At 30.4% G+C, this 24270-nt stretch overlaps 3 protein-coding genes across 6 annotated transcripts; 2 read left to right on the top strand and 1 right to left on the bottom strand.

Annotated features, from left to right (window-relative positions):
• The first annotated feature begins 1115 nt into the window (after positions 1–1115).
• Positions 1116–8403, top strand: LOC100817255 (uncharacterized). Its single transcript, XM_014771574.3, has 4 exons — positions 1116–2022; positions 3748–4051; positions 4167–4300; positions 8271–8403. Exons 1-2 carry the CDS (start codon positions 1406–1408, stop codon positions 4004–4006), a joined length of 876 nt encoding a protein of 291 aa, XP_014627060.1. The 5' UTR covers positions 1116–1405; the 3' UTR covers positions 4007–4051; positions 4167–4300; positions 8271–8403.
• On the bottom strand, positions 4459–9737 carry LOC100796654 (probable serine/threonine-protein kinase PBL28). 4 transcript variants are annotated; one of them, XM_006572997.3, is made up of 8 exons: positions 9378–9737; positions 8906–9008; positions 8619–8806; positions 8252–8450; positions 8010–8173; positions 7820–7924; positions 6641–6763; positions 4459–5147 (listed from the first exon to the last, which is right to left on the bottom strand). In XM_006572997.3, exons 2-8 carry the CDS (start codon positions 8979–8981, stop codon positions 4911–4913), a joined length of 1092 nt encoding a protein of 363 aa, XP_006573060.1. In that variant the 5' UTR covers positions 8982–9008; positions 9378–9737; the 3' UTR covers positions 4459–4910. The 4 variants fall into 4 exon arrangements, with proteins under 4 accessions (XP_006573060.1, XP_006573062.1, XP_003517816.1 ...); XM_006572999.3 differs by having other exon boundaries at positions 9110–9390; XM_003517768.4 differs by lacking the exon at positions 9378–9737 and having other exon boundaries at positions 8906–9358.
• A 9224-nt stretch (positions 9738–18961) lies between these two features.
• On the top strand, positions 18962–20822 carry LOC100499973 (uncharacterized). Its single transcript, NM_001248097.2, has 2 exons — positions 18962–19218; positions 20393–20822. The coding sequence occupies exons 1-2, from the start codon at positions 19032–19034 to the stop codon at positions 20665–20667; spliced, it is 462 nt and encodes a 153-aa protein (NP_001235026.1). The 5' UTR covers positions 18962–19031; the 3' UTR covers positions 20668–20822.
• Positions 20823–24270: the final 3448 nt, after the last annotated feature.

The raw sequence follows: 24270 nt of genomic DNA, 5'->3' as shown, positions 1-24270 counted from the left end.
TGTGTAAAAATCCAAAAATGATATTTTCAAGTATAAAATTAAAAAAAAATTGTAACTATACAATCTAAATAAAAACCAAATAAGTGATTAAACCTTAAGAATATTAACAAACTTATAATGTATTTGGTTTGGTAGTAGAAACTATGATGAGTGCAAAATCATAGTAAGTTCACCACAAAAGAAGTTGCATGGAGGTTCATCAATTTCTCATGGAACTACGGATAATTGATTTTTACAAAAACTTCAACTCAATTTAATCATCTACTACTTAACAACCACACCAACAACAAAAGATAAAATACATTCCAAAACTAAGGATAATTGATATTTACATAGTTTAGAGTATCTAGCAATGCTGTTTACAAAAGCGGAACAACCTGTGAATTATATTGTTCCCTTTTATTAATATGTATTCAATTTACTTTTTCAGAAATCAATTTTTTTATGTTTGATTTTCAAACCGTTCTCGCATGACCCTCTCTTAACCTCTTCTCTCTTCTTTGATGTCGCGGCAGTGGAGACAGTAAAGTCAGCGTTGGAGATGGAGGAGGAGTGAAGGAAGTAGCCAAAAAAGGAGATGTCACTCCAGTCCTAATCAACAATGTTAAAATGGAGGGGTAAAATTGGATTATCATACAATTATATTATATTATATTTTATTTCTATTTTCTTTTTTAAAATAACTTAACAAAACTAGACAGTATTGGAGAGAGGAGGAGTAAAAGTAATGTTCTAAAATAGAAGGATATTGAGTGTAATCTCAGATTTTTTTTTATATATATAATATTTCATTGTTTTTCCGGATCTTTGCCATTCCAAAGAACAACATATGAGTATCCAACATTTTGGTTCTTGTGATGTCCAAGGATTTGGGGGAAGATACCCAAAAACAAAATAGAGAAGATGAAGGATAAGTCCATAAACATAACTAATAATGATTAATTAATCGAAAACCAAAATTTGTGGTTGTTACATGTTGCAGGTAACCTATGAAGCAGAGATACTTCAGTCTTCTTGTTGTGTCCGATGTTCGACATGCATCCGTGTTAGTGTCCGACACCGACACGACACCCGTATTACGTTCTATATTTTGGACATTATAAATGTTCACGTATATTTGTATCCGTATCGGCGTCGATGTTTCGTAACATGTAACTAATCCTAAACTACATGTTTTAAGAACAAAATCTGACGGCCAGTGTGGTCGAATCCAATACCAAGTTTATAAACATACCCCTTGTGGGGAAGTCAGAATCGACCAATACCATTGGTGCAAGTATCCAGATTTGGCGGTGGTGGGTCCACGTTCCATATCTATAGCAAAACTCAGCTTCCACACACTCTGTCCAGTGATGCCATCCATCACAAGTCACAACAATTCTTCTTCTCTTCTAATTATTCCACCATGGCTGCAGCAGCATCATCAACACTATTTTCCCTCTCCTTCCCCTTCCACCCTCAAATCCAAACCCTCTCCTTCCCCTTCTCCCCCACCAAACCCTCCCTCTCCCCCAAACTCTTCTCCACTTTCAAACTCTCCTCTTCCCACTCCTCCCTCACTGTTTCCGACGACCCCTTCCACACGGGCCGCTTCCTCTCCAACGACGAGCTCCGCCGCCTCCGCCTCCTCGAGACATTCCTCTACCGCCCTGACCTCCCCTCCGGCTCCCTCTCCGTCCGCGTCATGCGGCCCCACGAGACCGACCCCACCGTCCTCCTCCTCGCCGAGTCCTTCGCCGAGTCCATGCTCCTCCCCCAACCCTACGTCAAATTCCTCGCCTTCCTTGTCAAACAGTACCTCCTCGACCGCAGGTCCCTCATGCCCCACACCGCCACCCTCGTCGCATTCTACACCCAAACAACAGCCGCCGGCGCTGATCAAGAAGAAGAAGAAGCGTGCTTGGCTGGGATGGTGGAGCTCTGTTTCGACAAAAGAGGCGCCAATGCTTCCATCCCCTCGCCCGCCCCTCCCAGGGATAAGCCCTACATTTGTAACATGGCCGTCCAAAAGTCTCTCAGGAGGTATCCCTTACGGTTAAGCTTTGCCGCATATAATGGTCCTTCCGGATTGTCTCCTGGCGGAGCATACATGTGATTTAAATCAAATAAAATAAAAATCACGGGATGTATTGATTACGAGTTTAAAAGACTATTTTAGTATAAAAATATTCTGTAAATTTTAAATACTTTGTAGGAATACAATGATTTTTAAGATTTTTTTAATAGATTTATTAGAATTTTATAGTTTAGGTTTCAATTAATTTACAAAATATGTATTCATAAGATTTGAAATGATATGATGGATTTTTAAGATTTTAAAGAATTATGTGATTTTTTAAAAAAACATTCAAAATTATTGATAAAGATTTATGAATTTTGTCCATCTAAAACTTTATATAAAACTATTTTATACAAAAAAATTTAAACTTGTTACATAATAAATCAATTTTCCTTAGCATATTTACAAGCATAATAGGTTCATTCCCCTTCAATTATCAATCATGTTAATTTTATAAAACTATATACCATAGTAATATAGATACTTATAATCATTCTCACAATAATGATTCCACCTAACAAAATACATGTCCGACAATTGTTTCAAATCTCATTTATATATTTATTCACTTATACATGAGTCAACTTCTCAAGTTCATATATATTCATGTTTGTTTATATATATAAACATATAGTCAAGATGTCCCCCTTCAAAGAATTGGAAAAATTTCTGGTATCACACTTCTAGGGCATGTTAACCATTGGTCGAAAGAGTAAAAAAAATTTTAAATATCTATCTCTTTCAACAAAGAGACAAGGGATTATGTGTGATGAGGGAAAAAAAATATTAATTTGCAAGAAAAGAAGAAAAGAAAGAAAGTCCGATGAAATCTCAAGGGTTTGAGTGAGATTATTTAATGTGTATTTTCTCGTTAAAAGCCTCATCCATTCCATCATAAGAAAGAATCCATCGAAATTTATATAATTTTAAATACCAAAATACTTTTTTTTTTAAGTTGTAAAAAAACTTAATTGAATACCAATGAACTTTATTGAATTTCTCAAAAAATTCTAATATTGTTGATTAAATATCATACGATTTATTTTTATTATTTAAAAATCTTAATTGAATACATTAGGACTTTTTTACAAAAAGAAAAATCTTTTAAAATCATTTGAAATCCTAATTGAATACACCCGTAGTTAAATATATATAGAGTTGTTTAATGATTATGAACCATAACTATACAAAAGTCTCTTAGGAGATATCTTTATGCATTTTTTTCCTACCTGTTAAGCTTTGCTGCCCACAATGGTCCTACCGAGTTAGGGTTGCCTCCAGCGGAGGATACTTGTAGTTTAGATAAAAAAGAAAAATAGTCAAAACAAAATGTCTATATATAGAGAGACTTTTTTAATGATTATACAATTTGACCATAAAATACACTCTCTATCTATCTCTGGTGGAGGATAGTTGTGGTTTAGGCAAAAAATCTGCAAGTATCCAGTGTCATGTTTGTTTTTAGCATTTTTTTATGGTCCACTTTCTGTGAGTGAATGCATGCTATTTAAAAGCCTATAATAGTTGTTTTGAGCATCCAAGTTTATCATCAAGTTAATCCAACATTTATTGTTAATCCTAAATCCATGTTAGCTCACATTTTAAAACACTTGGTCTCTTGAGCAAACAAAGGAACTACCTGAATGTAACTAACTTTCTAAGTGTATGTTTCGGGTAATTCCCTTCAGGAGGGGCATTGGCTGGCATCTTCTAAAGGCTAGTGAGGAATTAATTTCTCAGATGAGTTCCTCAAGAGAGGTTTACTTGCATTGCAGAATAATTGATGAAGCTCCATTTAACATGTATACAAAAGCTGATTACAAAATTGTGAAGACAGATAGTATTTTCGTCCTGCTGACATTGCAGAGACGTAAGCACCTGATGTGCAAGAAACTTCCACTTTTAAGCACGCCTCCAGAAACGGATCTGTCAGTTTCTGATGAGTAAAAGACTATGTGAATGTGTGCAAGGGTTGCAAAATATTTTGTCAAGGTAATGTTTGTGATTGTATCATATTTCTTGAAGGCTTGTATCAGTATATGTTATGTCTAGCTTCCACACAATCTTATACTCAAATATGTCCTATGATAAATTTTCTTCTTTGTAGTTGTGGAATATTTGCTTCCGCAATGATAGCAAGATGATCATGGTGGTTTTCAGTTTGACTGGAGAGTAGAGAGTGGTATCAGGCATCCTTATTTATTTCTCTTATCTGTAGGACAGAGACTGAATATGTTACAGGTAAATTACGACATACTCTTCTCTAAATTTTTTATTTTGTTGTCTGGCTTAGACAGCCAAGTGACGAATAAGATTGTAAAGCTGGTAACACGTGATAAAATACCAAGTCAGATACATGGTTCTTTATTGAAGAACCTAGGAGAAACATTACTGATGCATGGAAAATACAAATCATATTAACTCTGTATTTCTTCAATATAATCAAAACAACGATTTATATATGCATATATGTTCTATGGCTTATTTATCATTCTCGAAATTTGAATGTGACATATGGAATCTGTTGAACCATGCCCCAATCATATGCCCTTATAAAATATTAATGTTAGTAGGTTAGGGAACATTTTCCGGGGAGTTGGTATATTTTTGGCCATGGTCTCTTAGGTACTCCTGTCATGTGACCAGAAAGGAGTTTGAGTAGCACGAGGGCATGAATGAGGGTGGAGAAAAGAAATGGCAATGCTCTTTCTGCTTTGTCCATAATGGATTGAGTTCCTCATCTTATAAAATCAGCCAAACTTGTTATGCTTTGTGCTGATCACTTTTGGAGTTCACTTTTTATTCTCATCAAGATATCATCATAATTCCAATGTCTAAACTTGTGATTTCACTAGATCATTCTCAAACTATGCATAACCATTCCCAAGCCTTTCGAATTTGTATAGATAATCATTAGGAGTTCTTTTATACATTCTGCCATTGAAGGTCTTTCATTACTCTCAGTACGGACACATCTTGATGCCAGATTGGCAAACATGACTATAGACTGAATGGTGTAAGAATTTCGAGCCATCTCTGGATCTATCACCTTACGAAGCTTCTTGCGGTCATTCAGTATGTGCCTCACCTGCATATGAATGTCAAATGAATCAAAATCTTGCTGTTGTATGAATCTAGTGATTCTCAATGATAGGGCTCAATATAACAGAACAAGAAAACATGGATATTGAAAATTCAGATGTAACTCTCTTTATTACAGTAGAACAGCAAGGAAAGAAATGCAGAAACAGGTAAGGCAAGGGTACCAAATGCCAAGGGAACACCTAACACTCTGAACCAGTATCTCCTGCAACGTGTGTGTGACTGTGTTTTTATCTTGATCCAATTTTTAGGATTTCTTCTTCTCAAGAAACTACTTCTCTAGTGAGAAAGGTATTTTTATGAGACTGAAAAGTGCAAACCTTGGCCATACAACCATAGATAATCAAGATTAAAAGTTTTTTATGACTTTAGTATTTTAATCTAATGCGTAATAAGATTTTTCTCACTCACATTAAACAAGAGTTTTCACTCAATTATTTTTAAATGCAAACAGTGAGGTTAGTTATATGGATCAAACTAGACATGGCAAGAAAATCCGTATCTGTGGGTACTCGCCCGAATTCGTCCCGATTTTGATGGGTAATACCCGAGTTGATCAGGTATGAGTTCGGGTTCGGATTTTTCTCGATAACCAAAAGTCGGGTACGGGTACGGGTATGAGATTACTAGACCCATCCCAACCCCGAACCCGAACCTGCCAGCCATTTAAAATCTTTAAATTTTTTGCATAATTTAATCAAAAGACATAGAATTTTTATTACTAGTTAATTTTATTTTAGAATTTTTTCATAATTTAATATTATTTTCTTAATTATTTTTGTAGACACACGCACTATAATAAATTTATTGATATATAAGTAGTTAAAAATATATGTTTAACAATCAATTTATTTTTTCTAAAATCAAATTTTAATTTTTTTTTTTACATAAAAAAATATTTTTCTAATTTGAATCGTGTATGAGACGGGATTGAGGATACCCGACGGGTACGGGAATGGGACAATAAACTTAAACCCATGAGGTATCGGGTACGGGTATAGGGATATGGTGGGGAGTCGGGATAAGAGATTGGGGAGACAATACCCGTACCCATCCCGCCCCATTGACATGTCTAGATCAAACGGTGCCATAATGTTATGTGTAAATCATGTCTATAGACAAACCATTGACCATTAGATTTTTTTTAATGGTTTCACTTATAATTTTTCTCTGTCTTCCTCTGCCTCCAATGATTGAACTATCCTTCATCAAATCTACTCTCCTAACTAAGACTCTAGTCTCTACAGTTTGTTTTCACACATGCCCAAGCCACTTAAGGCAAATTTCTACCATCTTTTCTACAATTGGTTCTACCCTCATTTTTTCTCAAATACAATATTATTTTTGAATAATAATAATGCCTGGTTATTTTTTAATGAAATAAAAAATAGCAAATTTCGGGGGTTTGATATGTTGCTTTTACATTCCTAAGGATTGATGCCCTGAGTGTGTGCACATGTGTGCGTGTACATTTCCTACCTGTAGTACAAGGTTTTGATCGTTGGGACCTTGGTTTAGATCTACAGCTCGACGTCCAGTCAAAAGCTCCAAAAGAACAACACCAAAAGCATAAACATCACTCTGTAGAGTGAGTTTCCCTGTCTGTTGTCAAATGAATTAATAATGTTAGTGTAAAAAACGTGTAGCAATCCATTGATACTAGATATAAGAAGATTGAAGGTGAAAGATATTTTATGATATATAGATTTGATTTAGAGTTATAAAACTGCTTGTTCTTATGCTGCTTACATTTGTGGTGGTAGACAATATCAATATTTGGTTGTAAGTATCACACGCATTTTCTGATTGAATCATGTTCATTTCGTGTAATTTCCCTAGTAATATATAAAAGATGTGTTCTGTATTACATTTTTAACTGTTAAGTGAAAATGCGAAGGTTGTAATATAAAAATTTAGGCATTTAGGCAAGGACTACGAAATGATTTTAATAACTTGTAATGTCATCAACGAAAGCCCTCGGGCTGGAATTGTTGATCACTGTAGAAATTTCTTTGATGTACCTGGAATGTTAGTTACTAGACCATGTCCATGGATGGTATGGGTTGAGCTCTTGGCCACAGTATCTATCAGTCAGTTCCTGATACCATGAAGCCACTTGATCTAATTAAAGGCCTAAAATTGTTTTCATGGCCAGAAAAATGTTGCAAATCAAATAACTTCTCACTAAGTCTTATGGTGGGCTCCTAGTTATAACAAAAAATTCTTGAATCATTTACTGATAACCTAATAAACCATACAAGGAAACTGAAGGACTTATTTGTAATTGGATGGAATTTCAGCCATAGGCTTCTAATGCAAACCAAAATTTCATGGTTTAGACTATTATTGCTGCTTGAGTTGGTGTTGAATTTGCTGACTTAATTTGCATGGCTGATTTATTTTATGGTAGACTAAACTAACAAAACAGGTACTTTGGTAGCAATAATGGATTCTTGATTTTTAGCATGTGAAGCTGTTTACATCATGTGCACAGGAATAATGGCAAAAGAATTTATTAGATTTACTGTATACTGCATTGCAAATCTCTTTTTTTTATCTTCAAGAATGAATATAACCTTATTTATTAAAGGTGTTGAAAATTGAAAATGTGAAATTCTTTTGAGAAAGAAAAAAACTCTTCATGGCATAGATGCATACCGATGTATACTCTGGATCAAAATAGCCAAAGGTACCAAGTACTCTGGCAGTCACATGTGTCTCCTGTCCTTCTGGCATTAACTTCGCAAGCCCAAAATCAGATATCTACAGAAAGGATGTTAATTTTAGCCATGTACACATGATTGTCAGAAGGAAATGTTACAAGTCATTATAGGAAATCTTTTTATACCTTTGCTTCAAAGTTATCGTCTAAGAGAATATTGGTCGATTTGAAATCCCTATGAACAATAGGAATTCCAACATCAGAACTTGAATGGAGATAAGCAAGTCCTTTTGCAGCTCCCAGTGCCACTTGGAGTCTTCGAGGCCAATCCATGTTTCTTTCCCCAATTCCTAAAATTAGGTGTTGATTAACAGAAGCTTGATGTTAGAAATTTTGACAACAGTGTAGAGTTTGAGTAATTGACAAACCATTCAAATGATCTTGCAGGTTCCCTCTACGCATATATTCATATACTAGGAACCTATGCTTTCCATCCGCACAGTAGCCTATCAAAGAAACAAGATTTGGGTGGTCAAGTCTGCTCAAGATGTCAACTTCAACACGAAACTCACGTTCCCCCTCTGCTGCTTTAATTGCTGGCAACTCCATTTTCTTGATTGCTACAACCTTCAGAAGGAGACTTGTTATATTAGTATGTATCTATATCAAATTCACTAATTTAAACCATTTTGTAAGAAGCATGCTTTCTGTATGGAAGATACGATAGATGTTACAAAATCTTATGAATTATAATGTATTCCTGTGGGCTATAAACTTTTGTCCAGAGCGTATTACCTCTCCTGACCGCAAAGTTCCCCGGTAGACTTTGCCAAATCCTCCTTTACCAAGCAGATTCTCATCACTGAATGAACATGTTGCCTCCTCCATCTCCTTGAGTGTGTAAACAGATGATCCATGTAGCCTTTTTGTAGGTCGTGGCATTTGATCTTCAAGTTGCCAAAGCTGTGCAGGTTTGTAAACCCCTGAATATAAAGTTTGTAAATGTTATAAGTTGGTTGTGCAATGAAATAGCACTAAAGTACATATGCTTAAACCATTATGAATGGGGAAAAAAACAATACAGGGATCTGTATGATCTTGTGATTTGCTTCTACGACGCTTGTTCCAGGCTGAGAGTGAGACCAAACCAAATGGCATGACTGATTACTCTATCTTGTATGTTCTCTGCTTAAGAATTAGTGTTAGGTTCTAAAAACAGAACACAATTGGACAGAGATGACTAATTGTATTACACACTTAGAGATACAGGTGGTTTTGCCAAGAACCTTGAAGTAAAACACTCTTTTGATACGATGAGAGGGTGAAGTAAAAATCACTTTGGAATAGTTGGCATGTGCTTGAGAAAGTTATTATTCCCATATAAAAAGCATTTTTCCTCATAGCATGGAAATCCTCTATGGGGTACGTGTGGAGCAAGTGAAGCTAGCTAGATCAGAATACTTGACATAACATCTTCCAACAATACACGGAGAGAGAGACAAAGATATGTACTTTAAGGCAAAGAGAAAGCTCATGAAAGTAGGTATTGCTTACCTATGGTTGGGATGTGGTAGTAGAGGTGGGGGCGTGCTTGCTTTGATAGTGAAATGGAAACTGCTACCCCATTCACCATGTTGATCATTTTGTTTACGTTTTACCGTTTGCAATTTGAAAATCAATGGTGGTTGCAATGGCCCTTTCATTTTTGTTCTCTTCATTGCACAAACTGTTACCTTGTTTCTAAATCTTTCTCTGGTATGGTGCAACCGTCGTTGTTGCTATTAAAGCATGTCATCATCAGCATTTGAATAAGGTTTCTTTGGCACCAATAATAATCCATGACCGTTCATGTGGGTCCCAGGAGCCAATATATACGTTTAGTCAGTTATTTAACATCGCCTGAAAATCTGGGGTAAGGTTAGGAATGATTTATACAGCGGATTTGATAATAAATTATTCTTTGTTTATATGAAAATCAACTACTTATGTTTAATGCATATTATTTATGTACCATGTAATATTGACAGTTAATTTTTTTATCAACTGTTGAAAAAATTTAATTTATTATGTCGAATGTAAGATTCTACTCTCCTCACCACAATTTTTGGCAGTGATGTAAGCTTTCAGTACATAAAACTGTGACAAGGTTAGGAAAAATGAATATAGAGGATTCCATCAAGAATAAAGTAATTTTCTTTGTTGACATGAAAATCAATGACTAATATAATTTGTCATGAATACATAATATTAACTGTTAGTTTTTTTTTATTATTCATAATTGAATATTTTTACTTTATTATGTTGGGTGGATGATTCTTAGTTCCTCACCACAATTTTTGGCACTTGCTTCTTCACTATATTTCTTTCGGAGTTCACGGGAGAAGTGGGATTTTGATTTTGGACCCAGGGAAGAATGGAATTGACAAGCATACATTTGAAATCAATGGAATGTATTAGGCATAATAACGATCCCAAATGTAAGCCAACAAATAAATAAATTAAGGTTACAAATTGCAACAAAGTGAACGGGTCATGGTCACTCAGAAGGCAAAGGGAATGAGTCTCTCGGCTAACGTCATTCACCGAATAAATGAGGTGCAAATGAAGATTTCACTAGCGATTCACGCTCGAATTCTAGCATGTTTGTTTCTGAGTTTGAAAAGTCTCGAAAATCATAGTTTGGACAAAAAAATTCTAACTTCTATTTCATGGTTGAGATAATTGGAAATCAACTACACCAGTAGTATGTAGCAATTTGTAGAATTTAAATGAACAGCATACTATCCGTGCAGATTTATGTATAGTATTTTTTTTTATTCATGTATTTTTCTTAAATACTACTACTATCATATATATAAGTTATACCAGATCTGGCTTTCAATTAAAAAAATTCACCCATAAGACTCAAATTTAAAATCTTTTCAAGAAATCCAAATCCAATATTACTTGAATCAACCTAACATAATGTTACTATGCGGATACAAGGTTTTAAGGTAAAGGGAGACATAATCTATCTATGGTTTATCCTAACCTAATGTTACTATGCGGATACAAGGTTTTAAGGTAAAGGGAGACATAATCTATCTATGGTTTATCATTGGACTTATTTCACTGAGGGTCGGTTGCATTAGTTCTAGAAAGAAGAAAATCATTGAGAATTTTTAACATATAATCCGTTGATTTAGTTCAACTATGCACACACAAAAAAAGTTAGTTCAAGTATTAATTAGTGTGATTTAAACCAACAGATTCACATATTGCTCTTGAATTGTTATGTTAAATATACAAATGGCAGGAGACTTTGTTCTTCATGCCTATGCTCTCCAGACATCATTTTACTTTTGTTAGGTCAACCAATACATTTTTCTCTCATTCTCCTATTTTTGTTTTTATATTCATTTTCCCTTTCCCCAACGAAGATATCCACTCAGTCAAATTCATATTATATTTGAAGCAAACTATAGAGGTCTTTGAAATTCAATTTGTTTTATTCCTAAAAGTCATTATGTTTTATTAGAGCTAAGCAAGTTATTTCGGGAGTACGTTTTCTTGTCTGTTTTGTGCTATGTATGACCCTTTTGTTGGATATACTATTTCTTTTTTCTGTTGTCCCTTGTGATTGTCTCTATTTTCGTTGCATACGTGTTTGTCTTATTTTTTGTTGTCCAACACCTCACCCTTTATGGAGAACATAAATCGAACCCACACTTTCAAATATAATATTCTCTTAACGTACTGTTAGTTTAAATTTTTTAGAAACAAATTTTGATCGATCTTACGTTTCATTTAATTAGTCTATCTCCTAATTTTATAATTTTTGATAAATTTTAATCATTAAGAGAATATTTATTTTAAAAAGTGTGTTAAAGAATATGTTACTAAAATTCTAAAGAATTGGTCGAATGAAACAAGATAGAATCTTACATATTATAGATTGCAGGTTTAAAACCTCACTCGTCTCTTGGGATGAGATAAATGTGAATATTGAGTTGGAAGTTTTTCTTGCCTTCAATTAGAATCTCATTCAATCCTCCTAAATTTTAACAGATAAAAAAATATGTTACTACTTATTTAGCACTCTTCAAATCTTTTTTGAGCTTGTTAGGTTTAAGTTGAACAGTAATTAGAATGTCTTGAATCCTAGGCCTTGGGTTTGTTTGTTTCTTGGGCCGTCAGGTGACAAAAAAGAACCACGCCCATTGCATTGAGAGATATCAGTATTAAGGATTGAAATTATTTATTCTTCTTTTATATATTTATATAAGAAAATACTCATTAAAAGTATATTTTGGTCAATTAAAATATATTTATTTAAATAATATTTAAAGGAAATGACTTGGGTCATCGGCCTTGGGTTTAATTGTGTCTTGGGCCTTGGCCTTTCTTCATCTCAAATGTGTGGACAAGGACCTGGCGTACTACTAAAACGTTATCAGTTTTATGTGCACCCAAAGTACTAAGGATTGAAAAAAAATTTCATTTTCTTTTAGAAAATAATGTATTTTTTTTTCATTCATCTTATACATTTTTGTGAATTTTGTTGTCAAACTATAAAATTTACACATTGCATCAATCAATTTCTAAAATTTTGTGCACTTTTGGCTTCATTTTTTTTCACATTTTGCTACTCAACTTTTAAAATTTCTCATATTTTGTCACCCAATTTTCAAAACAAAAATACTTAATTATAACACTAAAAATTGAGGAAAAAATGTATAAAATTATAAAAGTTGGGCAACAAATTATGCAACAAAGAAGTTGGATGATAAAATGTGTAAAATTTCAAAAGTTTAATGAGAAAATTCATGAAAATGTAAAAGATCGGTAACAAAAAATGTAACTAAACATTTTATTTTCCATGCCTTTCATTTCTCTTAATAGAAAAATGGATTTAATTAGCATAAATTAATAGTGTAAAGATTGTTTTTTTAATCATCATCAAATTATTAATTGTTTATATACAGTTATAAGGATTAAAAATATCTTTAATGGAGTATTTATTTGATAAGCCCTTATAAATGAGAGTTTATTCTTAACCTGATAAAAGATAAAAGGTAAATTGTTGAAATATATGAAAAAATTGATTTTTTTAAAAAAATTAAATAATCATGAAGCTTATCAAAATAATTAAATAAAAGAAATTATAAATTATTTTTATAATTTTAAATAAGTTCTTACATTTATCTCATAATTACTTATACAAAAGATTGGATATAATAACAATAATATCAACAATTCGAGAGATATCACTAACATATGTTGGGAATAAGGAAATATCATTATAAGGAATATCTAATGATAATTCTCAATCAATACATAGATCAATATGTGTATGTATTCCATAGGCAATTACATTCAAGACATAGAATTTTCTTGGTTTTAATATCTCTTGAGTGAACATAATTGCACCAAGAGCACTTTTATGAATTCAGTACATATATAATGTATAATGATTTCGTGCCTCAAGTTATTAGAGTTTCTTTGAATGAACCTCTTAATTAGTTTTGTTGTGGAGGAGATATTTACACAGTGTTACATAAAAGGTATATTGGGCATCGTCAACAAGATTTAATTACATATACTACTCCACTTTGAATTAAGAATATATTAAAACAAATATAGGATTTTTTGTTTGCTTACAAATTGCTTCCAGTTCTACACCTGGGATTGCCTAGGAAGATGAAACAAATAAAAGGAACACTAACACCAAGAAGAAATTGTGAGCCATTACTGACTTTGTCTTATTTCTTCTTTCTTCTTTTTTGGCCTTTTTGTTTAATTTTTTTTGTCTAATTTCTTTTATGGTTCTCAATTGAAAATTAATGGTATATATATAAGTACATTTCATAAAATTTAATGCAATGGGTTGTTGTTCAGTTGTATCAAATTCTAAAAACAACCTTATACACCTAACATTACACTTAGATTTATTAGTTTTATTGCTAATATGTCTATATTAAACTCAAAATTTCCATAGAATATTTAACAACCTAAGTAAGAAAATAATTAGTTTTTTCACCACCTGTTACAGGTAGACTAGACTAACTTCCTTTCCTTGATTCCCATTTTTAATTTTTATTTTATTTATTAAATTTGTAGATAAATTCTAATAATATATCCATAATTGCAATCATCATATACTTTCTTTGTGAAAATATTGAAAATATTAATTTATTATTATAATTACATTTAATATTTAAAATTTAATTTGTTTATACAAAATATTTGAAAAAGAACGAAGTGAATATGACCATGATAGTTAATGTAAATACATGCATTTTAAATGTAATATATAACAATAAGTTATCCGTTAAATATAATATTTTTCGTGCAAATCATTGGTACTCTCTACGTTAAATTGTTGCAAAGTTTAGATCAGAGTTGGCATTTATTATCTTGAGGCCAAATAACTGATAAGGGTTTCTTTATATATAAATATTAAAATAATATATATATATATATATATATATATATATATATCATATTTTAATAATAATTTATTTTAAATAAATTACACTTATCATTTTTAAGATTTCTTAAAATTACACAAATTCTCCTATTATTTTTTACCTTTACAATAACCTCCCTTATAAGAGAGTTTAGTGTAATATTTTTAAGCAATTAAAGGATAACTAAATAGTGTAATATATAAGGGGAGACAATGTATATTTTTAAGAAATTAAGGAAATTAATGTAGGAATACATAAAAATAGGGAGAGTTTGTGTAACTTCACAAAACATCGATCAAGGAAAGTTAGTATAATTTTTTTATATTTATTATATCCTCTTCTTTCTTTATTTCTCATCACATTTCTTATTTCTTATTACACATCTTATGTTTTGTCTCTCTTTTTCGTATCTCTCTTACCATTCAAGATGAAAGACACCTCCTAAAGAGTATACACTTATATTTTTTCATCAATTCTGAATAAAGCTTACACATATTAGCTAACACTACTAATTAATGTTGAACAAAATAATTTTACTAGCAGACAATTAATTTAGAATGAAAGCACTATTAAGTTCAAGGTAAACATTACGACAGATCACTTAATAAGTGGTCTACTGGGAACCATTTTTTTATTAATGATGGGATTTATCTGGTATGCTCATTTATACTATACAGTGGATTAGTTTTTCTTCTCCTAATCTTGTTCTTCTTAATCTCCTTCACCATCATATTCACATGTTTTTTTTTTAAAACTCATCATTCTACCATCATGCTACTTTCTCCAAATCACAACAGACATGAGCACATTCAAACCAAACTCAAGATATTAATAATAAAATAAAATAAACAGCTTCTATTGGTATGGGATCCTCACGACTTGGATAGGATCATAAATTCTTAATAGAATTAAAAACAAAAAAAAAATTGTGCCAAACTATGCGTACTGAATTAGTGACCCATTTGCAATCCAAAATTTAAACAAAACTTTCAGAAATAATAACCTAAAGTAATTTGAAATATCTTCCTCTTTGAAAGTGCTATGTGCTAGAAAAGTCAAGCAGATTTGCATGGAAGTTGGGTTTACCATTCCAATATTGTTCGAATAAATATCATTAATTTCAAGTTCGGATCGTCCAAATCTATCAGGATGGAAAAAAACGATGAAAACGCTGATGAGGTTTTCGATGAAAACAAGATGGCATATCTCCAATCTACCTCTGCAAAGACAATGCCTACAAGAACCTCGTCATTGAGGCACTTGTTTCAGCCCACACTAAGAGCTTCCCTCCCTTTAGATCTGGCATCCATTGTTTAGATTTGGAAACAAAATCATCGGGATCTGAGGATCGGATTCTATCGTTAGTGTGCAGTGCTGCCAATGAGAGCTTTTCATGTTGTGTTGCTTCATGGTGATGATTCTTTACACACTTTTCAGATTGAGGCAGTTGACAAAAGGTTTGATCATCATCGGATCAGAGGTAGTGGAGAGTGAGAAAGAAAATTAAACATGAAACTTTGTCGTCAGAAATTGTCTTCGATGGCCAAGAACAATAATGAGTATTAAGTGTATAATGATAAGATTCATCCAACGGTTAAAAATCATGTTACATAATGGACCACTTATTAAGTGGTCCACCATAACCTTGGCCAAGTTCAATTTTATTAAAATATTTTAAACATTTTATTAAATATCAACCATGGTGAACTAAAATTTGGATCCCACCAAAATGGGTGACTACATTTACATTTAAAATTCAACAATATCTCAAACTGAATTATCTCTTAATGAAGATACCCTGGAAAAATAATAGGCATCATAGGTTGTTTTGCACAAACCAAAAAAAAAAAAAATAAATAGAAAACAGTAATTTTGTAAAACTAATTTTATATTTTTATTAATTTATTTATAAATTTTATTGTTCACCATTAATATTTTTAAAGGATAGAAGTAGAAAAAATAATTAATATTATATTAAAAAGTTAAAATGATACTTCTTTTAAACTCATATATAAGAAAAAAAAAAGTTATTTTATATTTTAGACTCAAGTATAATCAAATCTAACTAATTTCACTTCTATTTAATGACATCATTCCTAAAATACTCTTAATTTAATTTTAACTCTATTTTATTCATAATATTAAATTCTAATAAAAAATATTTTAAGAATAATCTTGTTTTTTACCTAAGATTAATATAATTAAATGCTTTCAACCAATTTTATTAATTAATGTAAAAATAATTATTTTTACTTATATAAATTCACATAAAATGATTATTTTTGGATTTTTTTTTCTTCTTGTGCACGATAACTATAACGAGATCGATGAAATAATATTCTAGTAGCCTAATAATGATTTCATCCAATTTGACACCTATAACATTAATGATTGGGTCCCAAATTTCCCTTGCGGCACGTGAATGCCGCAAATGCTGGAAACATCATGCAAAGTTAGGAGTGGCATCAGAAAGTTGTAGTTATCCTAAATTTATAGCTTTGTCCGGAATGAATATAGTGTGGTCTTCTCAGTTCTCTCTATGTATAGATTCAGTTTACCCTCATCTTAATTCTTTTTTAGCAAAAAATAAATAAAATTGAAAGATTAGGACTTCATTGTAGGAAAGATATTTTAATTATGTTGACACCCCAATCCCTAATAATCCTAAGACCCAACCAAACCGGAGAATATATTGATGAGATCATTGGGTTAAATTTTGTATACATTATTTATTACCAGACTTTTCTTGTATTTTTTTTTTAATTTTTATCCCCACATATTCTTTTTAGTTAATCATGATGAACGATAAACTAAATGTGAACATATCTTTCAATGAAGATTTGAATCTTGAATGATTGTGAAGAAGTGTAAGAATAGGCTAAATCCTACCAAACTTGATAGGTATAAGTTTGATCTATTTATTTATAAGTAATAAGACCTATGAAAAATTGGATAAGCTTTTGGCCTGCCATAAAAAAAGTTCATTGGCCTATTTGCCCATTATTATTATTATTATTATTATTATTATTATTATTATTATTATTATTATTATTATTATTATTATTAACCTCTTTTTACTTAAATCAGTCTGTTTCAAAAGTTTGAGTTTGATTTTTTAATAAATGAATTATTCTAAATCAGACCTTATATAAGACAGGTTGCAGGTCTTTATGTAATAGTTTGTCTGGCCTATTTTTTTACCCTAAAAACTAACCCCTTCATATGCAAATATGTATAAATATGTAGTCGTACGTATTTCTAAAAGTTTAAGATTGTTTTAACTAGTGATTTATTTAAATTTAAATTATGTAATGATTTATTATAAGACATTAATATAGTGAATATTATTTTTATTATATTATGTATTAATGTTTTTTTAACCTGTGTGGCCTCTAAAAAATAAAACAAAGCAAGAATAAAATTGTTGGTTCAATCTCAATAAAAAAATGTCAGATTATTTGGATTTCAATTCTTTCTATATAATCTTTAAAAAATAATTGATAATAAAGTTATAATAATGTAATATTTCCATAATTAAAATAAAATATTAAAGGAAAATAATATGTCAAGTTAAATCACTCATATTCTTTTCAAACTTTATTCATTTTCATCCCAATTTTCATTGATTGTGAAGTACATGAGCGCAGCCTATATTGTGCAATTTCAAACTAATAAAATGCTATAAAGGTTCACAATATCTTTGGATTTAAATTGATAATGATTATAATAGCATCTCTAACAGTGAACATCATTGGAGGTTTTTAACTCTTTGGATATGTATACTATGTTGCATGAGTTTTAAGAACTATGACAACTTTTCGCTTTAATAGTATAGTTTTCTTAAAACTTAAAACGAGTCTCACAAATTGTTCCATATTATATTTCTTTGAAATGAGTCTCATAAGTTACATCTCAATATTTGGTTAGGAAGCAATTTTTGTATAATTAAGAATAATTTTTACATGTGACATCCACATTATCTTCCTCCAATAGTAAACTTAGGTAATTAAGAGCGGTTCTTAACTTCAAAAAACAAATCTGGAACTGATCCCCTCATTAGTGATGGTGGGCTTAGGGCATGTTATCTGATATTAATTTACTAGTACATCAAGAGCAATAAATGATAAACCAGCACCCTTAAATCCGGAATTGATTTCTTTCTCCTGTTTTTATAAAAAAAATGATAGTTCGATTTTTTATGAAATATTTCAAATTATTTGTCATATTAAAATTTCACAATTATATTAATTATTATTATTTAATTATAATGTTGAAATAATGAACAAGAGAAAAATTAAGTAATAAAAAGATAACAAGAAAAGAATAAAAAAATTTAAAAAAGTAAATAATTTTAATATATTTGAAAATATTAATTATATTTTTTTAATTTATGACTATTATCTTAAACAACAGATATTTTTAAAGAAAATAACTTCCATCCAGGTCTGCAATATCCCTAAATTGAAAGATAATTATTACAAAGATTCAGAACTATCGTGTTTCTGACATCCGAGAGCATTGAGTGGATATGATAACTTCACACGATCGCGAAAAGAGTTAGATGCATCTTAATAAATTGGTAGTTGAACTAGTAGCTAATGAATTTATAGCCTTTGTCTTGAATCACAAGTATTGTTTGTAACTCTGTATAAAATTATTATATATACACCTGATCGTTATCTCATGTTCTTACAGCATATCAATAATCTATTTTATACTATACCCACATTTTGATAATTATTTTTCTAGTTGATAAGCCATGGCTACTCGAGGAAAGCTTGAGGTTGACGTTGATCTCAAGTCTAACGCAGACAAGTACTGGCAAACCCTTAGGAACTCCACTGAAATATTCCCCAAGGCCTTCCCCAATGATTACAAAAGCATTGAGGTTCTTGAGGGTGATGGCAAATCACCTGGTTCTATCCGCCACATAAGTTATGGTGAAGGTAAAAACTTCATCCCATTGATTTTATGTGCACAAATATATAGTAATATGGATTGAACATAACGTGTCATGCTTCTATCCTAACTCTAACCACTAAACCGATCCAATTGCATTACTTTCTTTCTCTCTACTTTTACTGATTATGTGGAAATCTACTCTTTTTTTTTCTCTAGTTTTATAACGAAATCGGATTCAATCCCGTCAATTTTTAACCCATTCACACAATCAGAGCATTTATAACCGTTGGATAAAAATCGAATGAGTTATATGCCAAATGTATGATTTTAACTTGATTTATTGAGATAAAATATGAACCATCGATCTTTATCTTATGGTTCTAGAGTTGTCAAATGTGTGTATATGTAGTAAAATGAATGCTGGAAAAAATGAATGCATGGAATCTGAATCCTTTTGGAATAAAATAGAATTTTGATTCTTTATTTATGTTTTAGGTTTTAATTTGGTTCGTTACATTAAAAAAATCACTTTTATCCCTAATTGTATTTTTAGATTAAATTGGTAACTTCATTAATTTTTGACATTCGCGATGTCAATTGTAGTTAACACATCTTCATAATTTGTTATTATGTGTCACCAAGTTAACTATATAATTAGTGTGACAAATTAATGCAAACAATAATTTGATGTAATGGATAAATTTTAAGAGATCAAAATAAAACTTATTAAACTTAAAGGATCAAACTAAAACTCAAATTATAGATAAGAGACCAAAATTTTATTTTAACCTGAATCTTTATTATAATAACATTTGATATCTACTAATGTTTTAAAAAAACAATCATAATTTTAAGGGTAATGTCAATTTTTTTTAAGTGATTGTGATCATAATTATGATTGCACTAGTCGTATTTGTCTATAATTTTTCACAATAGAAAAGAATTGCAATTTAAAATTAAACCTTGATATTTGCCATTTATGTTAGGTTAATTATAGCCTATAAAACAATATACTAGGTGAATTATAATACCTTTTACTAAGAATCCAATTTTCACTCATCAACTAATCTTCTTATAACCATGATATAACCTCATGTATGTGTTGACTTTCTTTGGCTATGTAGCACTACAAAAAAAAATGTCAAAGCAACTGTGGAATAACATAATCTGTTCTTAGCATGTTGATCTGATCTGTGCATATGGTGGTTTGTGATCCAGGTTCACCACTTGTGAAGTCATCCTTTGAGAAGATTGAGGCTGTTGATGAAGAAAAGAAGGTAGTGTCGTACACTATCATTGATGGAGAACTCCTCCAGCACTACAAAACATTCAAGGGAGACATTTCTGTGACTCCAGTTGGCGATGGATGCGAGGTGAAGTGGAGTGCTGTGTACGAAAAGGTTAGCCATGATGTTTCTGATCCAACCCTCGTCAAAGATTTTGCAGTCAAAAACTTCCTAGAGGTCGATGCCTATGTTCAAGCAAATGCATAGAGGTCCTAATGTTCTATGCATGCCACTTAATTAATGGCTAATGTTTTAATATATGCATGTATTATGGATTATTATTAAATAATATGGTAGTACTTGTACCATTTCCTATTTAATATAATATTGTAGTATCATGTGTCGTTTGTCCTTGCTTGTTATTGGACTAAAGTGTCATGTTCTCTGTGGTTGTTCTGATCCAGCTTTACCCATTTATTTTGTTTGAGCATATTAGTATGAGAATTGAAGTGTGTGGTTCTCTTTCTATATACAGATTAATGTATGCGTACCTCAAGCTATCTAAACCACGTCGATTTGATCACACAGGTTTACCATGTGGGGGATGCTAATTACATTAAAAGATTAAGTCTTATTTATGTTTATTTCCTTAAAAAATATCGTTTTTCTTTCATTAGATCTTTTAGTTTTTAAAAATTTTAAAATTAATCAATAATTTATAAAACATTAAAAGGGGTTTTTTTTTTATAATTTATTTGGCACAACTAATATAGTAGGTATTTCTTTTAAAATGAGTAAATGGAAAATAATGAAAAAAATTAAAAGGATAATTTGGTAGTCATTTTCTTATGAGGCTCATATATATGACCAAATTAAAAATGAAATCGAATGAGAAAATTACAAAATTTTGAGATATCCATAATTTAATTAAATCAAACATCAAGGATAGCAATTATCCAATTCAACCAAAAATCACGACATACAATGCTTCATTTGAGGTCAAGAAATAAACACAATACTCTTTCCGTTTCATATGTCTCTTTGAATGTTTTAATTTGTCAAAAAATATCTGTTATTTTAAAAAAATAAAGAAGACATGCATTTTTTTATATGTTATCTTCATTTGTTGATGAGAAACAAGTAATTAATTATGTAACAAACGTACATGTACTACTGGCAAGGGAATTTATGCAATAATTATAAATTAACCGAGACAAGATTAACCATGCACCATGCACCATGCCTCACTAATTGTGTATTTGTGTTACAGCAGTTAAAATTCCGTACGTCAATAGTTCTTTATTTTCACACTGCCTAATATTCTCGGTTCTTCCGTCTGAAGAAATCTTTGTTGGATCGAAAGAAAATAAAGAGAAGAAAAAAAAAAGGAAGATAATATCTTTAATTTAATTTAATTTTTTTTAGTTTGAAAGAAAGTGAAGAAAAAAGAGAGAAAAATTAACTTTTAGAAACATATATAATTCAAAATTTTCTTTCATTCTAATTTCTCTTTAATTCAAATTTATTTATTTTCCTTACTTTTCTTACTTTCTTACCATCCTTCTAAACAGGCCAATACTATTACTGATGTTAGTCTAGGATAATATGATTTTTTTTTTTTGTTGGGGTAAGCTGTCGTTGCAAAGTAGAAGTTGAGATGTGAACGGTGGTGGATCTACATAGAGGATAATGGAGATAATTATTCCCACAAAATATTTTTTTTTACTTTAATATATTGAATAATTAGTTTTTATTTCCATAAAAAAATAATTCTTCCACAAGATAATTTTTTAATAAAATAAATATAAATAGTTGTAAAAGATAAAAGAGAATAAATTTATGCTAATTTTATCCATTTTATTCTTTTAAATTTTATTATTTTTAATTTTTATTACTATTTTTAATAAAGCTTACATAATTTTGTTTGATAAAATATTAAACTATTTTTTTTCCTCCACTGAAAAAAAATTCTAAATCCTCCACTAGATATCAACTGGATTGGAATGTCTTCTTCTATTTTAAAAAATATATAGTTGTTTGGTATATATTAATTGTAATAAAATTTGAGCATAAAACACTATGTAATTTTATTTTATTTTTTATAACTTTTGCAATTTGTAACAATTTGGTTTAGTTATGAACACTCCTAATATAAACTATCTAAACCTCCACCCGAAGTAAAAAATAATCCTTTTACATATGGGTTGGATCTTCAATATGAGAAAGAAAAAAACACCCGAAGTCTTCTTGCTTAAGATAGTTATTTCTTCTGCATTCAGAGTTGATGTTTTCCCCCTTCTTTTCTTGATTCATTATAGATTTAGTTTTCCTTCTTTATTACCTAAATTTAAAATATAAAAAATAATACAATTTTGAATTAAATTTTACAACAAATAAACAAGAGTAAATTACACTCGCACCCCCGTGTGTTTTCCAAATTGCACCTGACATCTCTTCTTTTTTGCTCTCTACAAAAAATTTCTTAATTGTTTAGCTCACATTACACCTAGACTCCCTCCTTCTTAAACATCTTTTAATAATTTAACAAAAAGTATGCATATGTTGATCACATACCTTTTAATGAAAATTTATGTCTAAAATATACTTATATTCTTCCTTATAACTCCATAAAGACATGACATTATTTTTAACCTGAAAATATTTTAACATCCTTTCTTTTTTTTTCTTTTTTCTCTAATTGGACGTAAATCCAACTTTTTGTTGGTATGCATGTGTTAACATCCTTCTTTTTTTTTAGTTTAATTTTTTTTGTGCGTGTTAGGTCATTTGAGTGCTGCGTTTTTGTTAAATGTGTTCCCAGCAATGCTTATAGATTGAATATGGTTTTTTGCTTCAAATTTTAGTGTTTTGTCCCTGTATTTGTGTTTTTAACTCTTTTCTTTGAAATATTTATTTTTGATAACTAGGTGTTTAATATAATGTCTCAATCGAGAGCTGCATCTTCTTCAAGTGTTAGCAACAATGAAGTGGGAGTCAAATATTGAAGGAAAAACTGTTATTAACAAGATCAATTGTTAATTTGTTATTGAGTATTTAACAAAAATGTCAGGACAATTTTGACTGTTCACGTATTTCAATTGACGTTAATTAATGACGTTAACAAAAAAGGGGTAAAAGTAATGTAAAAAAAAAATAGCGAATGCGATTTAAGAAAAACACAAAAGATGTGAGTATAATTTAATTACTAAATAGTCTGCTCTTCTTTAATATTTTAAAATTAATTATTTTTCTCAAGGATAAAGTAAGTTAAAATTCAAAAATAAATTACTTGAATCTCTTTAAAATAACAGAAAAATTAACAATCAAAGTATTATCACATTCTTTTTTACATTAAATATTCAAGGTGGTTTGGCAATACTAATAAACCAGCTGAAAATTTATAAGGTAACTAAGCCTATAAACTAAAAGGTGGAATTTGAAGCTTATAAACTAGTTGTGATTAATTAAAAATGCTTAATGAATAAACTAGCTGATAAATATAAAAAATAAAAAAAAAAAAATATATATATATATATATATATATATATATATATATATATATATATATATATATATATATATATATATATATATATATATCACTTCCAATATTCAAATCTATTTTTAATTTGTCATTTTAAAAATTAATAGAATAATTTTTTAATTGGATTAAAAACTAGTCAATCTAACTTATAAACTACAAAAGCCTAAATCAACTTACCAAAGACACCCTCAAACTAACTTTTTGTTTTTTTTAGGCAAAAGACGACAAGATACCGCAGGAAGAAGGTTGCCATCCCAACTAAATTGATAACACACAATCAACCACGAAAAGCAGCACATCCAGAATATATAAAAAAAAGAAGCAAG

The sequence above is a fragment of the Glycine max genome, chromosome 1 (genome assembly GCF_000004515.6).
Source record: "Glycine max cultivar Williams 82 chromosome 1, Glycine_max_v4.0, whole genome shotgun sequence".
Taxonomy (NCBI): Eukaryota; Viridiplantae; Streptophyta; class Magnoliopsida; order Fabales; family Fabaceae; genus Glycine; species Glycine max.
The sequence above is the reverse complement of the archived record's forward strand: the minus strand, read 5'-3'. Positions and strand labels throughout refer to the sequence as shown.